This window comes from Phalacrocorax carbo, chromosome 5 (genome assembly GCF_963921805.1).
Source record: "Phalacrocorax carbo chromosome 5, bPhaCar2.1, whole genome shotgun sequence".
In the NCBI taxonomy this organism is placed as follows: Eukaryota; Metazoa; Chordata; class Aves; order Suliformes; family Phalacrocoracidae; genus Phalacrocorax; species Phalacrocorax carbo.
The window spans coordinates 13246111-13270327 of record NC_087517.1 but is presented as its reverse complement, the minus strand read 5'-3'; the positions used below and the strand labels follow the sequence as shown (position 1 = coordinate 13270327).

Sequence of the window (24217 nt, the reverse complement as noted above, 5' to 3'; positions counted from 1 at the left end):
TTCAAAAAGACATTGTCAGGATGCTGCGAATAAGCCAGCTATAGGTGCTTCTTGAGTCGTTTCATCTGTCATCTCTGAACACTGGAGTTCTGTAATGTTGTAAGCCCTTAATCTCATTGTACAGACGTATTTTTCTTTGAAATCATAACCATATATAGGCACTACTTTAATTGCCCTTTTACTTGGAATAAACCACTCAAGTCCTGTTTTGAGAGATCTCCTTTTTAATTTTTTTTTTTTAGGCTAACACTATTTCATCACATACTGAAATATTTTACTCATAGATTAAAACCACAGTTACATGCTGTATGAGAAAAATAGCTGTTTCAGATGTCTGTTGTCCTCAGTAAAGAAACACAGACTCCTGGAGCACAACCTGCAGTTCAGAGATCAGCCAGCAGAACTCCATGTTACCCCTTCAACAACATTTTAGAGTGTCACAAACATTTATCTGTTGCAGTTCATCCCAGTTTGTTAAAAAATAATCAAGACCTAACATGTTCTTGAGCACTGTTATTAACACACTTTCCGATATCTATATTTATTTCTTTGGACAAACAATTCTATTAATCAGTTTAAGCCAATACCCTGACCAAGCTGTCTTTCTCCTTTGAGTGTAATAGACAGCAAAGAGAATTGCTAATGATTTTTCCAGCCAAGTTTTCTTTAATGGACTTCAAATCAAATTTCAAGGCTGATTCTGCATTGATAGCTTAGCAGAAGTACTAAGAATGCAGGTTCAGGTCTCTAGCAACAGTTACAAAGGGGGGAAAAATATCTGACCACATCCCAGTTATTTCTGTTTGTCTGGGGATTTATGGGATGCCTGTCCTACCTGGATGCCTATTATTTGTAAGTGGCATGGAGATTCCCAGCTCCACTAGATAACCAGAGGGCACGTCCTCTGTGTGACACAGAGCCACCCGAAGGCCTGAAACGGCAGATTCCTCCATTAGCGCCAAACCCATATAGGTGGGCTCCAGCCTTGGCTAGGCTTTCCCTGTAATCTTGTGTGAATCATAAGACCCCCCAGTATCAGGGCATCATACAGGAAAAGGAAGAAACTATACTGGAAGTATGGTGGGACAACCAGTAGCTGGATGCCTATCAGACATTCCCCTGTTTCTTTCTTGCTCCAGAAATATTAATAGTGCCTCATCTTTCTCCTGGCTACACAAAGCTCTTAGGACAGCATGTCAAAGCTGTAAGATCACTGCCATTTTCACAAATAGTTCCCTTTCACTTTTTGAAATGACAGCGTGCTGCTTTTGGAAGGTTAACGAATAATTCAGTGCTTAGACAAGAGAAAGACCAAAGTGCTCTTGTTTAGAAAGCCACAGCTTTCCACGCCAGGCAAAATTCCTTAGATGTGGTGGGTGTGGACTGTTACGCAGAAACAAACCAATTACAATCTAGAAGCCAAGCAACTCCTAATGAAATTAAATACACCTCTTCCCCTTCTGCTCTCTCCATCATTCATTTTAACTGCAACCTCTCAGTGATATCATTTGGAAGACAGAAAGAAAGGCAGCATAACACTGACTTTGTTCTCTCCGTTGTCTCTCAGTAATTTGATGTTTTCCAGGGGACAGTTTTAAGGTATTGATCAGTATACATTTTATAAATGCTGCAAAAGTAAGAATGATTACTCTTGGAAGCCTGCACGTATCTCCAGAGACGTGGCAAAAAAAGCATATACAATTCTTTCAGGAAACCACAAGTTTTGGTTGCTAAATATGACATAAATGAAAGACTTTTCTGAGGTGTTTTTTTTTTTATATACCACACGACATATTGTGGAGAGTTAATTTTAAAATCAGGTTCAAGAACATATGCATTAATGGACAAAAATCTGATAAATTACTGAACTGAAAAAAGTCCTCAGGGTGAAATAATTCACAAACTTGCTACTCTAGGAGGGCCCCAGAATGGGTGGTACTAGCCCAGTATCAACATTTTTCTTAACAAACATTTGTGGATAACCCAGATATTACAAAAATAGTAATTACCAGTGAGGCCAACACCTCACTATATATATAGCGATATACACTAGGCTGGTAAGATGGACCCAGCAAACAAAATACATTTTTGTAAGATATAATGCATTAAAGAGCAAGAAACAAAAGGGCTCCATGTATAGACTCGGAGATTACATCCCAAGACTAGCCACTGTGAAAAGGATTTAGTGGTCACAGTGGCTAGGTAATTCTGCATGATCTCCTATGGCAGAAGAGCTTATGAAACTGCCAGATGTATGAATAGAGGAAGGGGAATAAGAGGTGGAAGACTGTTTTAATCACATCTAGGCGTTAGAGAGATTGACAAGAGAATACAGGTGAAAAATTGGAGTGTGCAGAAAACAGACACAAAAAATATTCAAGGGCAGCAGAAAAATGACTTAGAGGAAGAGGCTTGGAGAACTCAGGTTTTTACATTAGCAAAAGTCCTAAGTACTGATTTGACAAGAGCATGTAAGTGCCTTTGTAAAAAATAAATATTGGTAACTAACGGGCTCTTTAGTCTAGCAGAGAAGGACCCATCCATTCAAAACTGAAGCCAGATCCAAAGAGGAAATAAAGTAAATGTTGTTAACAGGGAAGGTGATCTGCCATTAGAACAAGCCAGCAAAGCACACAGTCAGCCCATTTGCTTCAGGCCTTCAGTTCAAAACTTTTGGCCTTCCTCAGAAAGGTACAGCAGCCACACACAAGTTACGGACTGCAATTTAGGAATAAGCAGGTTAAATTTGTGGCCAGAGCTACACAGGGTGTCAGAAGAAATGACCTAATGTACCTCCTAACCTCAAATCTGGGACCCAGATTTCTCATCTCCCTTTTCTCTGGCCAATAGGTACTCAAACATAGAGTAACCATCATGCCGTAATAACTACAATTCAGTGATATGCATTTTGTGGCTTTTACTCTTGCACTTTTTATTTTCCTTTTGGTAAAGCTCTACGAATTTCAGAAGATATTTTCTAAGCAGCAGGAAGAATCTGATGTAGATACTCAACAAGCACAAGAATGAAGGGGAAAAAGGCATTTTAATACGCTAGGTGGCTTTGAAAACCTCGCCCTAAAACACATATATTATTAAATCAGCAAGGAAAATGGACCAGTCATATAACTTACGCAAACTACACTGTGAATTAATATAAGAGCCAAAGGTCCTCCTTATTTCTGGTCTCCATCACCACAAATCTAAGTGCCTGACAAGCCATAACATATTTATCATCAAATCATCTGTGCTAGGTAGAAAATTGCCATTAGTCAAGTTTTGAAAAAGAAGAGGTGAGGCAGGCAGAGCTCTACCACCATTACACAGCAGAATCAGAAATGTTCATATTAGTGCTGCCCTCACTTGCTGCATTTACTCGGCATGGGGCAGAGATGCTTGGTCAGAGCTGAACTTCTTAGCTGGAGTAGAGTACTTCACCAGCTGGTTAGGCTAAACTCAGTGTTTTAGGAACCAGATCTAAGTAATTTCTCTGCAGTGTAACAAATAATGAATGAGTAGACTCCCCCCAGGAAGGGCTCATCCATGGACACACAGGCTAGAGTAGATACAGACTTGGGAGATCTGAGTTTACTTAGCTACTGAAGAATCCTCCTGCTTTTGTTTGTAGCTTCATATCTTCTCGTTAGACTCTTAGTCAACACCTCTGTGTGGCATTTATTGTATGTCAAGTAGTGTCTAACAATCTGCTTAATTATTGTTCCTCAGAACTTCACACCCATGGCCACTGCGCCCACCAGACAATTTCAAGCTCTGGATCACAATCAGCATAAACTCAGCTGTTCAGAGCATTATCCTCAGGAAATTTTGGCAAACTCTTTGCAGTGTGAGGAGGCAGCAGCAGCAAAGATACTCAGACCATCGCTTTCTTTTGGCATGACAGTAAAAAAGATAAATTGAAATTATCCTAGAATTTGTTCAGTCAAATGCATGGTTTTATCCAGGGGTTGACAAAATAATTCTAGGTTATAAATTCAAATTCTTCGTGAACAATGGGATACCATTTAAATCTCACAAACTTTACAATGGAAGAAAAGAGCAAAATCCTTTATTTACACATTTTAAAGTACAAAGACTCCAAATTCAAAAATTCTTCAAGTCTTGGGTTTTGGAGGTTTTTAATTTTGTTCAGCTTCTGTTGGACTCTTGTCTAGTGGCTGTCCATTTTTGGTGTTCACCTAACTCAGCCCATTTTGCCTCCAGGGTGTTCTCCTGGATAACATATATCCTTCATGAAAACATGTTCTAGGATACCCGTACTCCTATTCTCCAAAGCTACATTAAGCAAATTGTTGTCTAGCAATCAAAATTCAAGCTAGCTTTTTTGCGTATATACCAGTTAATACAGTAATCACATAAAGTTTATCATATAAAATGAACAGGGCCAATGGAAAATCATATAATCCTGTGTTTAAAGCACTGAACTGGAGCTTGGCAGAATTCCAGCGTTTTGGGCCAGCCACACAATCACTCTCTGCTTGACTGTCCAAGTCTAAGCAATGATCATGCTTATCCTTTCTTATCCTTTGTCCAGCTTCTTTGGTTTAGACTGAGAACTCTTTGTGATGTAGTACTAAGGACAATAGGACACCCTTTCAGTTGAGGCCTGAAGATTTTTGAACTGTACCAACGTCATATTTGAAAAATCAAAATATTTCCTGCTTTTAGATAGACGGCTTTGTTTTAGCTTCTCAGAAGAGGGGCAGAAAGGACCTGTGTTTGGATCAGAAATGTCTTAAAATTCCAGACTTCTGGGACAGCATGTTTTGGCTCAAGCAATTCTTGCTTTAAACTGCACTTTAGCAGACTGTACCTGCCTCCAGAGGAGCTCTGAGGTATGCCACCTGAACAGACTGCAGTGTGCTAGCAGATTCAACTCTCATCTTCAAGCAAATTATACAGAGATGAAGTCTAACTGCAAAAAAGCATCGAAGCCCATGTGGCCGAATGCCAGTGCTCACTGCTGAGTACCGAGACTAAGCCAACCTGCCCAGCCTCAGACTCCACTGCAAGACGTTACCCCTGGCTTGCCACTACCCTGCTCCCAGATGTGTCACAAACTGTGTCCTCTCCAGCAGTGAAATCACCTTTAAATTCCATGCAGAGTAAGTCTAATAACTTGGACAGGGGGTGTTTGAAATGGCTTGCTCAGTGGTGCTTATACACTCGTGATGGTGGATCTAAGCTGCTGCAAATTTACAAGCTCAAGCTGGTGTCAGATGCTCCCTGTGTGGATTTCACATGATGCAAACAAATTTACCCACAGCATCACTGTAGCAAAGCAAAACTTACCTCTGTTTTCCCTTTACTTTGACAGGACCTCCTGGTGTCTTCATCTGAAACCCATGCTGTTGCCTGAGAAACCAAAATGCACAAGTCACATGACAATGCCACCAACCACCATGTCTGGAGACTCCCAAAGCAAGAGCAAGTATCTCCAGCCAATTTACACAGCCCAATTTAAAAGCAGCATAGTGATAGTAAACATGTATCTCGCCCCCACTGTGCTCACAGTGCACACAAATGATAAATAGATGAGAAGTCCAGTGGCAGAAGCAACTGGAATGTTAACAGAGGACAGACTTTAATTTACATGTAAATACAACTTCTGATCATCATTCAGCTGGAAAGTCCAAGACACAAGCCCCATAACACTGAGCTAACACCCTTTTTCAGAGCGGACAGCGCTGTATAAAACCACCAGTTTTCATCACCAAAGTGAAAACCTCCCCTGCGGCAACATCCAGTTCTGCACAAATCTGCTGGTCTCCTTCAATTCACCCACGAGATTATCACCTTCTAAGTAAACCTGGAGCAAAGTGAGCTGTTTAAAACAACAACTGGGAACTGACAGGTGAAACCCAGAGAGACGGGAAGTGGGGAGAAAGGCTGGATGGTGATTCGTGATGCCACACAAGTGGGGTCAGATCCTGAGCTGGAGTAAAACATGTTAGGGCTGAGGGCACTATTGACTGGGGGGCTGCAAGACCTGGACCAAGAGCACACGGGATCCCTGGTTGGCTCTGACTCCTTCGGAGCCAAGAGGCCCCTTCCTTCGCAAGAAAAGTCAAGACCAGCACAGCTGCATTAGAAAGAATGTTTAGATGTAAAATATTCAGCAACATGCCCAACCATTCAGTGCGCTCTGCGATTTTCCTCCCTTCAGCACTTTTTTAAAATAGTCCTAACAAATTCAAGCAGGTATTGTTAGCTGGAGGTGAAAATACATATAAACATCCATGCTATACATAATACATCATTCTGTGTTCAAGAAAAATAGCGCTGTTACCTAGGGAAAGGCCAGGCTTGCAAAGTTCAGATACAGATCCAAAGCTCCCCTAAAAGAGCCAGGATTTCTTTTTTTTAACCCAGCCCATTACCAACACAGGAAATGGCTTCAAAGTTCGGTCCGGATCTGAACTCTTCTTGAACCTTCTCACTGCAGCCAATATATTTTTTTTAAACTCTGGGCTTCCATAGAAATTGTCCCCTTGACACATGATAAATCCTGTTTTTTGCAGGAGAAAGATGGAAGACCAGTAAGCAGAGATCAGTTTTCCCACCCCCAGCTCAGGTCCATGAAGACGCTTGCCCAGAACCGCAAGAAATGTCACCACCCAGGAAATGCATTTATACACAACACCGGGGGAAGGGATATTTCTAACTCACTCGGAAAAAATGGTATCTTCTCCACAAGCTGAGCATTCAGTTTCATTTGGCTTGAAGTAGGATTTTATGAGCACAGGCAAATATCTGGTGGGAGAAGGGAAGAACACAGATCTTTCCCTGGAAGTCGCTTGGGAAATACCTCCCAATCCAGGCTGAAGGCCAAAAGCTTGTGCCTCAGAAGTGTTTTTGTGAAAGCTGGGATAAGTCTTTGCTGGAAAGGATCATTCAGCCATATCCTGAGAGGGGATATGTCACTGGATGAGAGAGCTCATGTTGATAAGCCATCACAGGAGAGCCGGGAATTTTAACCGGTGACTCCCAGGAGCCCTTGATATCTGCAAAACAACTGTGCAGCAGCATTTTGATCCCTAGTCCCAAGTCTAGCCCATATTCATCTAACCACAGTATTCTTGCACGTTGGATCAATTTTTGGCAGCCTTAATAAAAAAAAAATTCCAGAAAAGAGACACGTGATTAGGTAGCTCTTCTTCCCATTTCAGAAACAGACCATAATTTCTTGACAGGACAAATTTAAAACAAAAATTGTTGGTTACTTCAGCAATCAGTAATGCTTCCCTGCAAATATTCTGGGTCTTCTGGGATTGCAGCAACACAAGAGAAGAATTTGGCCTAGGGGACACCTTGGTTTTCCTGCCAGGCACCTGCACCACAGAGCTTTGAGGCACGTTGTAAATACAGCTCATGTCAGAGCACTGGTCCCCTCCAGCTGCGTTCTTGGTGCCTAAATGTTTTGGGTTTTTTTTATTAGGCAACACTGCCCTTCAGCTTTCTGAAGCACTACCTTGATGAGTCTAGTGATAACAGAAGTTCTTGGTGATGGCCCAAATTATAGGAACATGTTGTTTGTGACTGCACCATTAGTCAGGGTGCACTTCATTAGAGCTAAGAGGATAATTAAGCAATATGGCAATCCACAGCATGTTTTACAAGTCCCACACACGTCTTTGGTGGGACAGGGAGGAGCTAATTTGAGGGCTGAGTAACTCCAATGTCCTCTAGTGACTCAAAGAAAATATTCATAACCCTGCAAAGCAGAACATCTCGTCAAATATAAAAATATAATTGCGAAGCCAAGCAGCTAATGTGTGTTTAAAAAATTGTGCTGCAAGGTATGAATACGCACCAGTCAGCTGACCTACAGCCTAGACAAGTCCTTCTGTTGGGCTCCCAGGACACTTCTGTGGTCATGGCCTTTGGGGTGGACCTGGTAAGAGGTCCTGGGCAGGCTCAGACGTCTGAGCTTGGGACTTTCACATGAGCCTTCCAGCATTGTTTGGTTTCTTTACTTGACTGACCAGCCATCTTTTCAGAACAAAAATGTCCCACTCTTGTCAACTCTGTCGTCTTGGGCTTCTCTGTGCAAACTCCCTGTGTAATGCTGGTGCTTTACTTCCTGCACCTCACTGGTATGTTCAACCCAAGCCTCTCCTTCCCAGATGAAATATTCTTTGTCTGCCTTAGATTAATTTTGCCCCAGCATCAAACTACATCCTGGACATTTGACAGAGAAACCTTCTGAAAGATCTCTCTTCTGGAGTACATCTGTGTGTACCCATACGTTTCTCAGTGAGGCAGACACCTGCTTAATGCTTGTGTAACACTACAGCACTGTAAGGGATGCTTTGTACTTTTGTCTCCTTACCTGACCATAACACTTCTGAATAGCCACCTTCTTGGACACTGACTTAGGTGCCTCCCCTCCCTTTCCTCATCTCCCTCAATAAACCAAATTAATATTATTTCCTTTTTCTGCTGAAAGCTGCCTCTGCACACTTGGATGAGGTACAACCTGTATCCACCAGAAGTTTTTGGCTATTCTGATTAATTTTCTCCGTTTCTCAGTTAAGTTTCCAAGCTCCAGAAAACACATCTGGGGTTATTTTTGTACCTGCTGCTACACATGGCAGTCAAAAGCAGTAGAGTAGACACCTCTGGACCCATGAGGCAATAAAACAACGTTCATGGCATGGGTCATGGAAAACAGAGCCTGGATGAAGATGTGACAAACTTGGGAGCAAGGCTACATACAAACACAGGACAGTATGCATTTTCTCGTAGCTACTTGCTATGTGCTTAAGCAACCAATCACTTTTTTAGGCTGTCACGATGTCAGCAATTCCTCCTTACATCCTTACCAAGAGCACTCCAGATCCTCATGCTACCTCCTTATAAGCTCTCCAGCATATCTTCCCTCCTGCATTTCCAGAAGAAATGCAGTTTCTAACAGTGTTTCCAGCCACTTTGAGGACATCCTCTACAACCACAGGGCCCATGTGCAGAATGGGGGAACATGAGATTTGTAAGCCATACAAATGAAAGAACCAGCTCAGGGCTGCAGCTGCTGTGCAAGACAAGTGCTACACAAATCACAAGCAGGACTGCCCAGGCACCTGTGCAGACAGGCACGAGAGTAGTAGCAACTTTGCCCCGAATTGAAAATGCAATTAAATTTGCCTTCCTTCAGCCTATTTGCATGGACACCTGGCTCTTCACACCTCTATTCCTCTTCTTGAGTTTTATGCAGCCAGATTTTCTCAATTAAAAAAAAAAAGGGGGTGTGTGTGTGCTTTGTGTGTTATTTCTGCACCTTTAGGAAGTCACATGAAGGAGAACAATCACAGCAGAAGCAGTCATGTACAACCACATGTACCTGGTGCAACACTGCCCAACTAGAAATTAACAGAAATGGCCCACAATGTTTAAGCTCAGTGCATATATAAATATTCAAATGCCACACTCTGACACAGAAGAAAGAAAGAGTTAATGTCTCTTCTAACAAATTATGAGCATCACTGTTTGCTCCCAGTTCAGACTGCAGATCAACAGTGCTCTAGAAATTCTAGCTCGTCGTGTGTTGTCAAATGAGTTATTCAGCACGCACTGCTGAGAGAAGCTTTCTAGATACATTGATTTAATTACCTTCACATCCCAGTGTTGGCATCCAAAGTACCTGCCTGTCACTAGCGAGTCCTGTTATCAATAGTTATGTGCATCCTCAAATGCTGATGTAAAAATCTCTTCAACTTCTATGGTTTTACATTCAGGCCAGCAATTTCTAATTACTTCAAATACCACATATGAATTTAATAGATTAAGCATACACTAATCCCTGCACTGTACTTGCACAACAGAGGTTGCAGGTTTTTGTGCAGAACCAGAACATTGCTTTAAAACTGGAAAGTGGAGACTGGAAGATAATAGGTTACATGCATATTTATCGGGAAAATTAAACCCATTCTTAATTTCTAAAGTCCTTTATTATAAACCTATCCATTTGTTACCAACCTCACTACCATTAACTAAGTACTCCATGCAAGCTACTGGCAGCCTGGCATGCCTGCAGACCCAGAATCATGTTCACTCCTAGCAAGGGAAAAAAGTGTAATACAAAAATGTACACTGTGTGTTTGGAAGGAGACAAAAAAAATCAAGTACAGATTTACTGCAAAAAAAACCCAGGGACTGATTCTGTGAGATGCCCAGCATTTCCTAAAAGGTACTGACTTCCTCAGGTTTCTGCTAACACCGGCAGAAGCAAAAGTTGCACCTTGTGTCCCAGGCTTGGGTCTGCATCGATCGGTAATGGCAGAAGCTTCCATTTCCATCAACTCTCCGCAGTGCCCACAGGAGACTTCTCAATATGCCTGCGGAGTAAGAGGTGATTTTGGTTCTCCGCTTGTGCTATGCAGGGCACCCTGAGCAGAGTCTGCCAGTCACATCACCCTTTGCTGAGTTATGCATGAGGAAGGAGGGCAGGAGGTGTTGTGATATGACAGTTACCATTCACTAGAGACCTGAGCTGGCAGAGTCATCTCTTTCCCTGTGTATTTATTTACATCTTCCTTTCCAGTAACTGTACAAGGCACTAGTATGTCCAGAGAAATGTACCTCTGGAAAAAAAAAAGACTTGCTTTGAAGACAGCTTCCTGCATTCCTTATAGCAGCTCAAAATCTGTGCATTTCTTATTTACATCTACAAATAGGTTTTTTTGATCAGCTCATTCCACAGCAAGGTATGGAAACTCTCCTCCAAGTCTGTGGAGAGAGGAACATGGAGGGACCATGCTTCTGCACTGCATTTAATATCTGCCAACTTTAGCCTATTTACATAACCTACCAGACAAGTTTAGCTTAACCACATGCTTAAGGACTTTACTAAATTGGGGTGCAGACCAAGTCCTTCACATGGTGGCTGCTCAGAGGCCAATGCATTCCCCTACAAGATGTCAGCCTCAATCTTTTCATCTGTACTGATGAACAGATTTCAGACTTCTAAAATATCACCCATAGGTTCTTGCTGATAATGACAAATCCATTTTGTAAGTTTACTTCTTTGTTCTATATACTTTGCAGTCTCTACACAAGCTAGCACCAGTGTAAAAAAGAAACTGGTAAGTGATGGGTCTTTCAGCACTTAGAAGAAAACAGTCTTTGAAAGAAGTTCTATAGGCTGGATCCAGAAAATCCATGAAAAGGTTCTTGTTTAACTTAGGTTTCTATGATGTGTACTATAAAAACATTTCTACAACAGTTTAGCTATTTCTTCCCTATTTAATCCTCCAGGACTTCTCCATAAAGACTTGCTGCCTTAGTCTTAAAAGTGGTAAGTTACGTTTCCTTTTTGAAGCATTGACTTTTGTCTCTTGAGGACAAGGCACTTTTACAGTGCTCTATAAATAATAACTTATTGAAATCTAATTTCTTACTAATAAAGCACAGTAGCTTAATACCCCAGAGGCCATTTCTGAAGTTCCAACACTGGTAATTTATTAAAACTCTGATAAACATGTCTGATAAACAGATAACAAATACCAAAAGAACATAACGCCAAGCTTCAATAAATAGTTCTGCTACGTACTGCGGTATACAAATTACAGATCACTGCTGCATGCAGGGACAGGTGTGAGGACTGATCACAGTCAGTTCATTGTGGGGAGAGGATGGGGCTTGGATAAAGGGAATTGCATTATGTTTCATGAAAATTTTAATTGATTTCCCTTAAGTGATCTCAGATGCTTCGAGATGTGGTAAAACTCGAGCTGTTTGCTTCATTTAAACTAAGTACCCACAGAGCCTATCAACAGACTGGCCCAGTCACACGGCTCTTCTGGAGCAGCTGGACAGTAAGTCAGCTGGGGAAGACCTCAAAATGTAACATGTAGAAGATGCAGGTTGCCAAACATGAAAAAAAAAAAAAAATCCATCAGTGAGTTCTAGTTCCCATAACCTTAATTTCTGAATTGGACCTTCTCTCTATAAACAAAAGTCAGCCTCTTACTATACTGGGACTGATTTTGGCCTGGCAGTTATTGGCTGCTGAAGACGATAGCTCACTCCATTCATGTCAGAGCAGAAGTGGATGTTACATACTAGCATAGTAAGTATGGAATTATTTATCAGAAAGAAGGACTTTCTCATTTTAAGAATGAATCTTTAACTCAGCTCCAAATAATACCACCTTTGGATATTCATGTTCCTCTATCCCATGGACTCTTATCACATCCTTACAAAGAGAAATGCAATAGTCTGCAGGAAGTTCCTCTGCCCTGGCTCACCTGTTTTACAAAAATTATGTAAATGGTATACATCTGCACCCACTAGTCAGGGAGGAGAGTTTCCAGGAGGTCTGATTATGTTCTCTTTGCTGGTTTCATTCTTAAGCCTCACTGATTTAGAGTAGAGTCTGTCCTCCCGCCTTATGTTTTCAGACTGTATGCATAGATGGAGCATCACTGTAACACCTGGCAGAACAGGGCCTCAGCCTCCAGGTATGGGAGCTCTACTTTTTCTGATCAAGTTATCCCAGCCCAATGAGCTACTGTAGATCAGCTGAGTCATGGTAACCCACTCTGTTCATCATTCTGTCTTATCTCAGATGCAAGGTGAAATACTTGTTTAAATCGTTCACAGTCTTCCTCCTGCACATCCCAGTAACACAGCTCCGCAGCAAGCAGAAAGCTCCTGTACCTCTGTTGTGTGTCCGTGCCTACAGATACAACCTGTTTTGAACTGCAAATGTTACCAGCTCCTTTTTGAGGGAAAGTTTTCAGCTGCTTTGAGTTCTTCTTGGACGGTCAATGCTACTGATTTTTTCCCTTTCACAGCTTCAAATTCCCTTGTTATTTACTTGTATGCCAGGAGCACGTAGTGGCACAAACTGAGACTGTGACCCCATATTTCTAGGCAATATACAAACATGCTGTGGGAGAGAATTTCTGCCTGAGAGCACTTACAAGCTAAGCAGACAACACAGGCACATGGGAGGAAAGGAAAACCAGAAGCACAGAGAGGTCAACCGACTAGGAAAAGCCACTGAGCATGTCAGAGGCACAGATGAGCACTGAACTTTGCTCTCTTGAGGACTAAAAACTTTCCCGTCTAGCACAAAACAAGTTCTTTGATAGCATTTTTTGCTAGTATCACAAAATGCATCCAGTGCATCGGTAGCGCACAGAGGGAGCAGGTTTAGAAAGAACAACGGGCAAGATGCCATGCATCCTGTCCTCTTCTTTCTGACATCTTCAGGCAAGGCCACAGTCTAAAGTAGAAAAACAAATTTGAGTTTTGGTGCCTTCAACTTCCATTTGTCCTACAGAAGATTCCATTAAACAGCATACAGTCTGTAAACCAGAGACTCGCCCCTCTCTGCAGTGTCAGGTAGGATTTTACAACTCCAGACCATGCATTTCCTTATCTGAAAGAAGCGTTGTGTGAGGCTTAACAGATCATGGTTTCTAAGTGTACCCAAATGGAAAGTACTGTACAAGTACAAGGTTTTATTATTAAAGACAATTGTCTAAAGCTTTAGTAAAGAACATTTGATAACAAGTACTAAAACTAGAAGAGTGTTTTCTAAGATAAACAATAAATATAAATAGTCACATCCAGGCTACAACCTGTACTTTTCAGCTCTTTGGGAATTTTGGTGAACAAAGGACAGCTTATAATGGAGCAGCCAGCTCAACCTTGAGGAGGTACTGTCAAATTAAAACTCATATCTGAAGCAAGCAGATTGACTTGCCAGTGCTTTAAGCATATTTTCAGTAACCCTGGTGTAACACATTTGTAACTCAATGCTGAATTCCACACAGCAGAGAATTTAAGATTTTTAATGTAATGGAACTTTCTTTTTCATCCAGATTTGTAGTTTTTGTAGGACCCATGAGCCTCCATCGTAGCTCAGGACTCCCTGTGCAAGCCTGTGTAGGTATAGCCTTGCCAAAATGCATTATAAGCAAAGCATAATAATATGCGAGACGTCAGGTGGCAGTGGACAGCAGAGCACAGAGACCATGGAGCATAACAGCACAACAGGAGAAGGTCTCAGCTCACCAGCTGCCTAACTCATCATGAAGGTCTGGTAAGCAGAAGAGTTTTAGTATACTAAGGATGGGATTCTTCGGAGACACAAAGAGGACACATGGGAGGAAGCAAGAGGAGGAGGCACATTAACCAAGGGGGAGAGAGATACTGGCTTCATGGGCTCATTCAAAGTGGGGTTAGCCTCTTATGGGAAGCGATACGCAGGTCTGTGAAAGACCCCTAAAATTAATACCAGCACAAATGCAATGCAACAAGGATACCCCCAAAGAGAGGTGAATCAGTGGAAGGGTGCAAAGACACTGGTAATCCAGCAATACAAGGAGCTATGGATGTGATGCTACACCTGAACAGAAGGGCTTGTGGAAGTCAGGAATGATGGCCAGATTACAGGTTTTAGCAACAGATTGGATTGCAGTGCTGTCCACAAGGGCAGAGAAAGAAGAAGTACATGCTCTGCTGTGGCTATATGCTGAACTCAGACTGACAGCTACATATTTATGCAGCAATGTTAGATGAACATGCCAACATGTTACTTTGGAAGAAAGATATGGCTCTGAAGAAGGGAGATGAAGATGGCACTGGATTTCTGTTTCCACTATCTAGTGTTTGTATTTTTATCCTTCTATGTAAAGAAAAATGTCAGTCTATGACAACGATTTCATTCTGCTGATGACCTACTTCAATTTTCTTGAAAGTACTTAACACTACAAAGATGTACTTGCAAGTACTATATAGGAACCCTTATATTTTTTTTGAAAACAACTTAATCCATTGGATATTTCTATCACTTTTAAGCATGCAAAAACACGGACAGGGCCAAATGCAAATTTATACTCTTAGTTAACTGGGACATTTTGCATGCTACTAAAAAAAGACCTTAAAGGTCTCACCTGTAGCCAGTTTAGAATGAGTGACAACATCCAGAACTGGAGAACAGCAAAGGGGACATTAAGGAAGGATGACTTACAGTGTTTCCTATTACTGAAGATCAAAAGCATATAGAAACTGAGACAAGACTTTTAACATACTGGGTAATTAACAGCCACAGTGGAATTTGGTTTCTTGCCATGTCACATTCAGTTTATAGCTTATGACAACAGTCATTTACTAAATGTTCTGGAGATTACAGAGAAATAAGACTATATGATAAATCAATACAATAACTAAATAAAGATGTTAAAACACACTCAGTCAAAAATGATTGAAGTCCACTGCAGTCAAGCACTGGTCGGGAATATAAGCACAGCCAATGCCCATGCAGGTGCAGCTGACACTGGCCAGGTGGGTACCACATGGCACTATTTCTCACACCACCAGCATTGTTTATTCTGTAAAGAACAGGGGGGGTTGGTTTTGGGGTTTCTTTTCCCTTCAGTTGCTACAAACAAGGTACAACAAGCTATTTCTAAGAAGCGAGCCAATGAACAGAGTCCCAGCAATGGCCACCCTTGATAAAGTGGAGGCAATTCTTCCTTCAAGGCCCCTCTGCCGCCAAAAGATGTCCATCTCCACCCCTTTATGTTCTTTGGCAGAGTTACCATTCAGAACAAAATCCCTCCTTCCTCTTTGTGGGCTCCACTGATGGATGTGACAAGACTTCTAAGCAGCCTCCTCTTACTATTTTGCACAATGATTTCTGGAGTAGGAGGTTCAAAAACCCTTCCAATGGACCAGCCCATATTCAGTACAAAATCAATTTACCATGGCTATACTCTCCTTTGTATTTCTGCATCAAGCAAGGCAATTTTATTCTCCTTCATCTTTCTGCTCTGGGTTTCCTTGCCATTGTGCCTCTTTGAAGCTCACTGCTATGTAGCGATGTTAAGGATTCTCCCTTGCCTCCCCCCCTGCTTCTGAGACAGACTGGACAAATCCTGCACAGTCAACTGAGTGCATTTTTGTGCACCCACATCAAGAGTTCAGCTATGAAAAGCAATCTTCCCATATATGCTTCAAACTGAAAATGTAATCACTGAAGCACACGTGAAACCTCTGTGTATTATCAGCTTTCTAAAGCGGAGAAGTCTTGCATTCTTTATTCCTCTCCAGGTTACACCATTGAATATACTTGTTCAGCATTTATTTGTTTGCTCTGAGAAGCAGCTAAAATAAGTTTGAGGAAATGCCCAATTTGGATCTGACTCTCCAAACAATTAGGCTGAGATTCAGGAATCAAAATCAGCACATCCTGCAGTATTAAAGAGACTAATGAAGAACTCAAGATGACTCTTTCACTGTTCTGTGCCTCCTGTTTTTCTTTGGGGAAATCATATCTATTGCATTTGGGGGGGGGCTAATACTGTTTCCGAGGACAAACACTGCAGTATATTCTCATTAAAATTGCATAAGAGGTTGAACATGGTTTAAGTCCTGTCTTGGCTTGAAAAAAGGGGGCAGTGCACAATTAAACAAATAAATGTGCATGCGACTCAATTTATCCTATCAACATTCTTTTCTGGTTGCAAACTTAAGCTTGGTGTAGTAAAACCAAAAGGGAAAAACAGCACTGGAAATCTTTAATTAAAGCTAAAGATTCATTATTGAGACCAAATGAAAGCTTTGAGATTACTTTAATTAGCCAAAGCCAGTTTTGTGCGAGCCAGAGAGACTGGGAAATTTTTGCAAGGCAGGCTGAAAACAGAGATCCCACCTAAGCCTGCTTGTACCATGGGAACTTAAGTGAAACCAGACTCTCCCTCCTGCTCTTCCCTATTTTAAAGTAATACTTTTGAGCTCCAAGAATATGGGCAAAAATTTCTAAATCCTCAGCTATAAAGAAGTCTTTGTACTTTCCTAGACACCAGGATTTTGACATGTACTGTGGAAGCACATGAAATACTCAGCTGCACCCTGCTAGGCATTTCTGCTTAAAACTAAATGGCAATCCTTGCCCCAGTGAGCCTGAATCCTAGGGTTAAGGTGAAAGACAACATGTAGTTGCAAAAAACAGGCAGAAAGAACAAGGAGCAGTGAGATGACTGATACTTGCAATCAGGGAATACACATGGTGCACAGGCAAGTGTGGTGCAAGCTTCCCAGGGAAGTTTTTGGCAACACACCTAGATTTTGACCTTTAGACCCTCTGGCTTCTATGGGGCTTGGTGCTCAGCATCACAAACTGTCAGAAAATGTCACTTCTGATAAATCACTAATAACCAAGAGCAAGTAGGACTTTTCAGACAGTACCAGGCTGGGCTGGAAGAAGAAGTTAGCAATGAAAAGTGCCCCATGTTTCAGAAAACAGATTTTGGGTTTTTTTAATTGTTCTATAGTTACCTTGTGCATTACGTATCTGCTTTCCTCTGCCAGGTGCCTAATGCTCTTGATAAGCTAATTACAGCCTTCTGCTTATTTCATGTCAAGCTTAACTCCCCAGTCTGAGCCTAGCCTGCAGTTCTGGCATGTTTTTTCCTTAATTTAAGACCATCTGTGCTCCATCAGCAAGGATGGAGCACTTAAATACAGAGAACACTTAAATACAGAGAAAGTGAGGAACCAACAGCGTTGAATTCCCCATACAGTGCCCCCAACTCCTCTCCCCAGCATTTCCAATTAAGTGTGAAGCCAACATCCATCCAATCCTAAATACACTGGAAGGCTTTGAGCAGGCTACAGTTATCTACAGATGCAGCAACACTTTCAATGGTCAGTGGGGAAATGACAAGTCAGAAAGGAGCTGAATCTCTCCATTTCTTTACACCAAAATCATCACATTTCAAATACCATCACATCACCAGCAATGCATGCAGTGGTTGAGTTCAGCACTTGATCAACAAAAAATCAAATACTTGCCTCAGAGCAACAGCAAGGAGTTGGTTTGGGAAAAAAGTGATGGCATTGATTTACCAAGAATCCAAAAAACATTTCTCAAGCCATACGCTTATTGCTGCAAAATGGAAGTACACAACAGTTTAAATCAAAACCGGACTGCAACATTAGAGGAGATGGCTCTCTGCCCCTCTCCTGTGCCACCACCAAAAGTTCAAGTGCTTCTAACCCCTGCTGTCCCCTCACTGCCCAGCCCAGGTGGATGCAGGCCCTGCCTGCTGCCGCTGTAAGTGGGAAGAGCCCCACCGCTGCGCATAGCATCAGCCCACCTAGCTTCCTCCTAAGGCTGGGAAACAGATGCCTTCAGACTCCCTGCTTGGTCTGTCACAGTTTGCCTTGCTTCTGCCTCCTCTCTTCCAACACCAGACGTCAGCACCTGATGCCATAGTGAGCTCTGCCAAGCTTCATCTCAACAAGGAATTTATTTGCTCTTTCTCCTGCAAAGAAGACTCTGATGCAGTGTCTTTTATTCCTTCCGCCCAGCTCCTCTGTTCTGTTTTCCAGTCTGCACTCTCCTGCCAACCTGGGATTTATTTTCCAATTTCCTTCAGTTTGAGTCCTGCCCTTACATTCCCCCTGCCACCTGTCTCTTCCCTCACCTTCCCTCCAGCCTGTTTGCATTTGACCTCTACCAAGGTTAAAGATTCTACAAATGAGTTTTAAGAATATGCCTTCTAATTAAGATGAGGGGATACAAAATGATTCTCCAACAGCATTAATGCAGCATACTTCTTTGTGCTTCTTCTGTCTTAACGCCCTTTTGGTGGTTTTCACATTTATCTTGTATTGTAAAAAGAATCTTTTTCTTTTTCCTGCCTTGTTCTTAAATCCTCAGTAACTGATCTCACAGCAAAAGCTACTAAATTTGTAACAATTATATTAGCCACATACATTTTTTTTCTTCTGTCACTGTGTTTACCGCTATTATATTTATGAACCATTGATCATTCCTTTCTGCCCCATGCATCAAAATCCTCTCCTCTTAGGCAACTGCAGTTTGTCTCTCAACAGTCCCAGGCTAACTTAAGAACTTTTTTGTCATTCTTAATAAAGCTTAAATCACTTCTCTTTGAACAACCTTGCAGCCTATTCAAATGGCTGCAGCCCTGTTATTCCTTTTTCTTTACTTATAAGGAAGTAAACCCCTCTATTTCAAAAAAGCTCAAAACCATGCTTTGTCTCCTGTCTGAAGTGATTGATTAATAATTAATGTATGGAATTTGATCCACACAAAAGTGTTTCCAATGAAAACCCTCCCCCCAAATTCTTTCCAAGCTGTTCTCTTTTTAAACAAATTTACACAATTATTTATATTTTAAGTATTTTTATCTGAAGGGATACATTTTTATTGGATTTTTCCCCTACCAGATCCCAACTACTCTATTTTTACATTAAAAGCTTTTCATTTAAGAACATTAGAAAAATGTAGTGAAAAAGGGGTCCATTTTAAACATGTGGACATGCTGAAGTTGCATAATTGCTTACCTAGAAAGCAGAGGTGAAAACAACTGCTTAATGTTACATGTACTATGAATCAGCACATAACAACTTTGCGGACTTCTGATTAAGGCAAATTCCCTCTATCCACAAGCGCATATTATCGCACATAATAGTTCAGTCTTAAACAGAAGGCCACATATTTCAAAGCACTTCAAGAGGACAACTATCATCTCAGCTTCACATGTGGAGAAAGGAAAGCACAGACTAGAGATGGCTGGAAACCACCTTACCTCCCCACAGCTGTCTACAAGTGAGGCAGCTAGTCCATGCCATCCAAACTCTGCTTATAGACAATGGAGAGAAATATGTGATTTTTCTATGTATCTCCTTCCATTGACTCTCCACCCTCAGAATAGCTCAGTCTCTACTCACTCATGTTACTGATAAAAATGTATCAGATATAGCTATAACCATGGAGTAGTAACCTTTAGGTGAAAGGAGCATTTCAGTGACAGTGGAATACCTGTAGGATCATTGTTCCTATTGACTGTTCAAGCTACCCCACATTTATACCCCATCCCTCACCCTCCTCCAGTAGTAAAACCCAACCTTCCTCTCCCATTGCCCACCCACTAGCAGGCAACTCACAGCAGATGTTGCCTGATATTGTTTAGCTGGAGGTTTGCTACTCGTCCTGCAGCCCTGAAGGCTTCTGAGCCTGAAAAGTTCCTATCTTTCACCAGTCAAGGTGGCTGGAGACACCATAGGCATAGTCAAGTTTGTGCCTGTTTACTCGCCTCTCCTCTTAGCACGTGGGTTGTGCTTTCCTTTGAGTTCAGCCTGGGGAAGGTAGGTGAAACCTTGGACGCCAAAGTTCTTTGAGGCACTCGAAGGATTCGGGGAAGCTGCGCCTGCCGTGCTGTGACAGGATCAATGTCCTGTGGGAGCAATGAGCAAACTGTTCCTGTCTCTGCTCCCCAGCTCTGGGTCTCTGGTAACAGCTGTGCATTAGTGACTCTGCTGTGCAGCTCTAGGCTCCAATAATCCCCTCGTATTAGTCATTCAGAACTGTTGTGTTTAAAAGAAGCTGTAAAACACACATCAGCTAAACTATTACTAGCAGAGAAAAGTAGGATTATTTATCTAGGGAAAAAATGCACACACTGACATGAAATGTATTTACTTATAAAATACTTTTTTTCTAGGAGCTCAATAGTTGGTTTTAAAGGAAACATGTAAGGTCATTCATGGGCCCTTTTAGAGAGGTGCAAATCAATAAACGGTGATATTTTTTTAATGCTCTCATTATAAATGAGTGGATGCTATCAGGGTCAAACTTAATCCTGTGCAGACAGCCAGTGCTAGGGATGTGAGTTGTTTAGATCTCTTAAGCTCTGCTTTAAGAGTAAAATGTAGTTATTTCTCTATATTCTCCATCTTAAAAAAAAAACCTGCTGCTTTTTTTTTTCCAGTAATTGGCCCAGAAACTCGTTGTTTGTCTTGTAAGATGTAGTCCTTTGTGTTTTTAAGGACTTCTCTTACTTCTGACTTCCCAGCATGTGCCGCTCAGATCCCACGCCAGGGACGGGTCAGGGCACCGGGTCCCAGGTAGGAAAAGCACTTCACTGTGTGCACAGCCCTGAGAAGCGGCAAACCACAGCACCAGCTGCAGCAGGGTGCCAGGACCTCTCCCCAGGCTCCACCGATCAGCAGCTCACCACCTGCACAAACCTGGGCTTGCTAACAGCAGAGAGACTGCAGGAGGTATCACCTCCTCTCCAGGAGAGCATGAAGCAGGAACTGACTGCATGAACCCCGTGCTCTTCGAGTGAAACTCAATAGGTCGCTGTTGCCACATCGACCACTCTTAGCAAAGGTGCTGAATTAAACCCATCCTGCGTTAGAGCCTCCACTAACGATCGCATCAGAGAACCCTAATTGGGACAGGAGCAAATAGGAAATGCTTTCTGTGCTTTGGGGTAAGCAAGCATTTGCAGCTCAAGAATAAACTTCTCCCATCTCTAAAATTATCCCACATCCCTAAAGTAATAATAATAAAAAGCAGCATGTTTTTATATAAATCTCAGTTTATATAAATGCCAGTTTAGCTAAGGTGCAGCCTACAATAAGAAGCTGATTTGCCTCTCAGGAACATCTGCAGAGCTGGATTTGTTGACAGCAGCCGCAGATGAATGCATGTGTCAGGGCAGGGGACAGCCAGGGCATAAGTACATGCAGACCCCGCCGAGCCTCCTGGAGCTGGTGGAGTGGGAAGCAGCCCACAGAGAAAAAGGGGTAAATAGGCCAACCAAAATACATTTTGCAAAGAAACAGAAGCAACATTGGTGACAAGAAATGAGAAGTCCAAGGGATTTTTTTTTTTCATTTTTATTTTTTCCCTTCTTTCTAAAGAATGTTTAATGGTTCCGACTGTAAGTTGCAAGGAATAAGAACATTAGTCTTCATTCCCAACACATAAAATGCCTGACAGAGTTTTATCAAATAAAGAGCCCAATATGGTACTGTTATCAGTAAGTGACTTCAGCAGCTAATTAAATTCTCAGTTTCTGAATCCTGCTCATAATGTTTGCTGACAAAGACCAAAACCCCTGTAGTAATTTTGGCTTTTAGGTGAGATGAAGCAGGGAAGGAGGGAATGACAACTAACAAATTACCCAGGAGAGAGGGCTGGCAATCCATGGCTGACAGTCATCACACAAACCTCACTTCACCGGGTGAGCGTAACGGGGTAATTCCCCTCCAGATGTAGATCAGCTCCATGGCCTTCACTGACTCCAAGAAGGCTGCCCTGCTTAATGCCAATATGAATCCAAAAAGGTACAGCTCCTGAACCTCCTATACATCCTATACGACCCTATGTACATGATCCTCCTCTGTGTGTGTACATACATATGTATAAATAAAAATAGATACGCAAATATATATATCAGAACTTCTAAGACCATGCCTAAATACTCACTTTAGAGGGCAATTATGCTGATTACAGCTAGGCAGTGCACCCTGAGCCAGTTTAGCAAATCTATGAATGCACATATTGAAATGTATTCTCACTCGGTAGAGCATGCAGCATGTTCTTAACCTGGACAATTCTCAGAGGAAAACAGGCATTTATTTGAAGCTAAACCTGGGCTTAAAAGCTTTGCTGGCTATAAATGGACTCCTGAGTTGAGTTCTCTCAGACAGAGGGGATGTTGTGTTCAGAAGTCGCTCAACACTAGGGAGTGTGAGAAGAGATTTGCTTTCTCTGCTCTCTGAATTTCAGCTGATGGGTGTCATCAGCACAAGGTTGGTTCCCAACAGCATATTCTGGAGCCTATTAACGAGTAGTTCCCTGCAGCGAGGAGCTGGAGAAGTGCATCCTTGGAGGATGAAGTGTAGCCTTCAGACATGGTCACCTCCAGTCTGACATGCCTTGTTTTCTTCCCTCATCTCCCCTTCCAGGTAGAAATGTCTATCTTAGATAAATCCTGGGAAGGCAGACTTGCACGTGAAAGCTGCGAACTAGATCCTGAGCAGTCATTTTAAGGAAGGGTGTATTCAGGGAGTAGATTTTATTTAGGAACCTGAAACCATAAGAATAAAAAGCTGAATTTGCCAGAAAGTTTGCTCAGCCAGTATAAGCTTTATTATGGAATAGCTTTAAACTCTAGGCTGAGAGTGAGAGGTTTTAGGTGCAGCTTTGGAAGGTGATTTATGAAGAGATTTATATGTTAATCTGTTAATAAAAAATGTAGCATACTGATAAAATATGTGACAATCATAACTCAGCTATGAGCCACATATTAAAGACTGCATCTGCTCTAGTAGAGGTTTTGATTATGTTTTTAAATGAGGGAACTGCATTGGCCTGAAAATAAAGAAATAAATGTTTTATCTAGAAATATGTGCCATATAGTTCAAAGAAGTATCTGAGAATCTGCAGAAAAACCCAAATAATAAACTGCTTTTAAGAAAATGACTTCTGGAAAGTGAAGCTTATTCCTGAACACTTCAAAATGGAGTTCCTGTCTGGCAGCTCGGTGGTACATAAAGATACACAAAGTATTCTCACTCTTTCCCAAAATTACTTCTCAAACTGGATTTTAAAATTGATAATAATCTTGATACTCCAAATAGACTGAATAAATAAGTATCTTCAGCAAAGTTGGGCCAACTTCTGAGCACCCACGGGTTTGCTCTCTCATATCAGTGCCTGGCTTCCTCATGATTTTTGAATGGATATTTTGAAAAATGGGGACAGCTCTGGCTCAAGGATGTTTCTGCAAGTAAATATGAAATAAAATACCTTTATCTCTTTTTATTGACAAAAATTCACGGCACTTTTCATAAAGGAGTGCTATATGCCTTTTTCGCACGTGAGCAAACACCAGGCAGAAAAACCAGGCACATTAACTTGCCCTCAGTGCAAATTCGGGCCCTCAAGCCCTGTCTGGTGCCTACCCAGCATCTCTTGGGGATGTAAGATTTATCTATTATTTCTAAGCTTTCTGATGAGCACCAGGGTTTTGTGCACATATTCTGAATCCTTAAAATTTCCCAGTGAAATATTTTTAGCAGGAAAGATTACTTGAGTGACAATTTGTGCTATAAACTATATTACTCAGTGCTCCCTGTTGATTTAATTAATCATATTTTATTCAGCTATACAGAGAAAAACCAAGTTAAACTCTGCCACTTCTCCTCACACTTCCATATACTTGCAGAGCATGTTTCTCAATGGCACATTTAAATGTGGCACTACTGAGCCCTAAATAAGTAGAAAATAATGCATTTAATGCTTGGTTTGATTGAAAGTGCAAAATATGAAACCTGTTCCATTTGTTGCTGTGTGACACAGTGAGGACCAATAGGCAAGTTTTATTATTATTAACTATACTTTTTTGATAGGTACTGTTGGTTT

At 41.6% G+C, this 24217-nt stretch overlaps 1 protein-coding gene across 7 annotated transcripts in view; it reads right to left on the bottom strand.

Annotated features, from left to right (window-relative positions):
- SEMA5B (semaphorin 5B) overlaps positions 1-24217 on the bottom strand; it is a 280379-nt gene that overhangs the window by 78197 nt on the left and 177965 nt on the right. For all 7 annotated transcript variants that reach the window (XM_064451222.1, XM_064451217.1, XM_064451220.1 and 4 more), the window contains one exon: positions 5308-5370. In XM_064451222.1, the coding sequence (XP_064307292.1) occupies positions 5308-5370 (63 nt within the window). The remainder of the gene's footprint in view (positions 1-5307; positions 5371-24217) is intronic.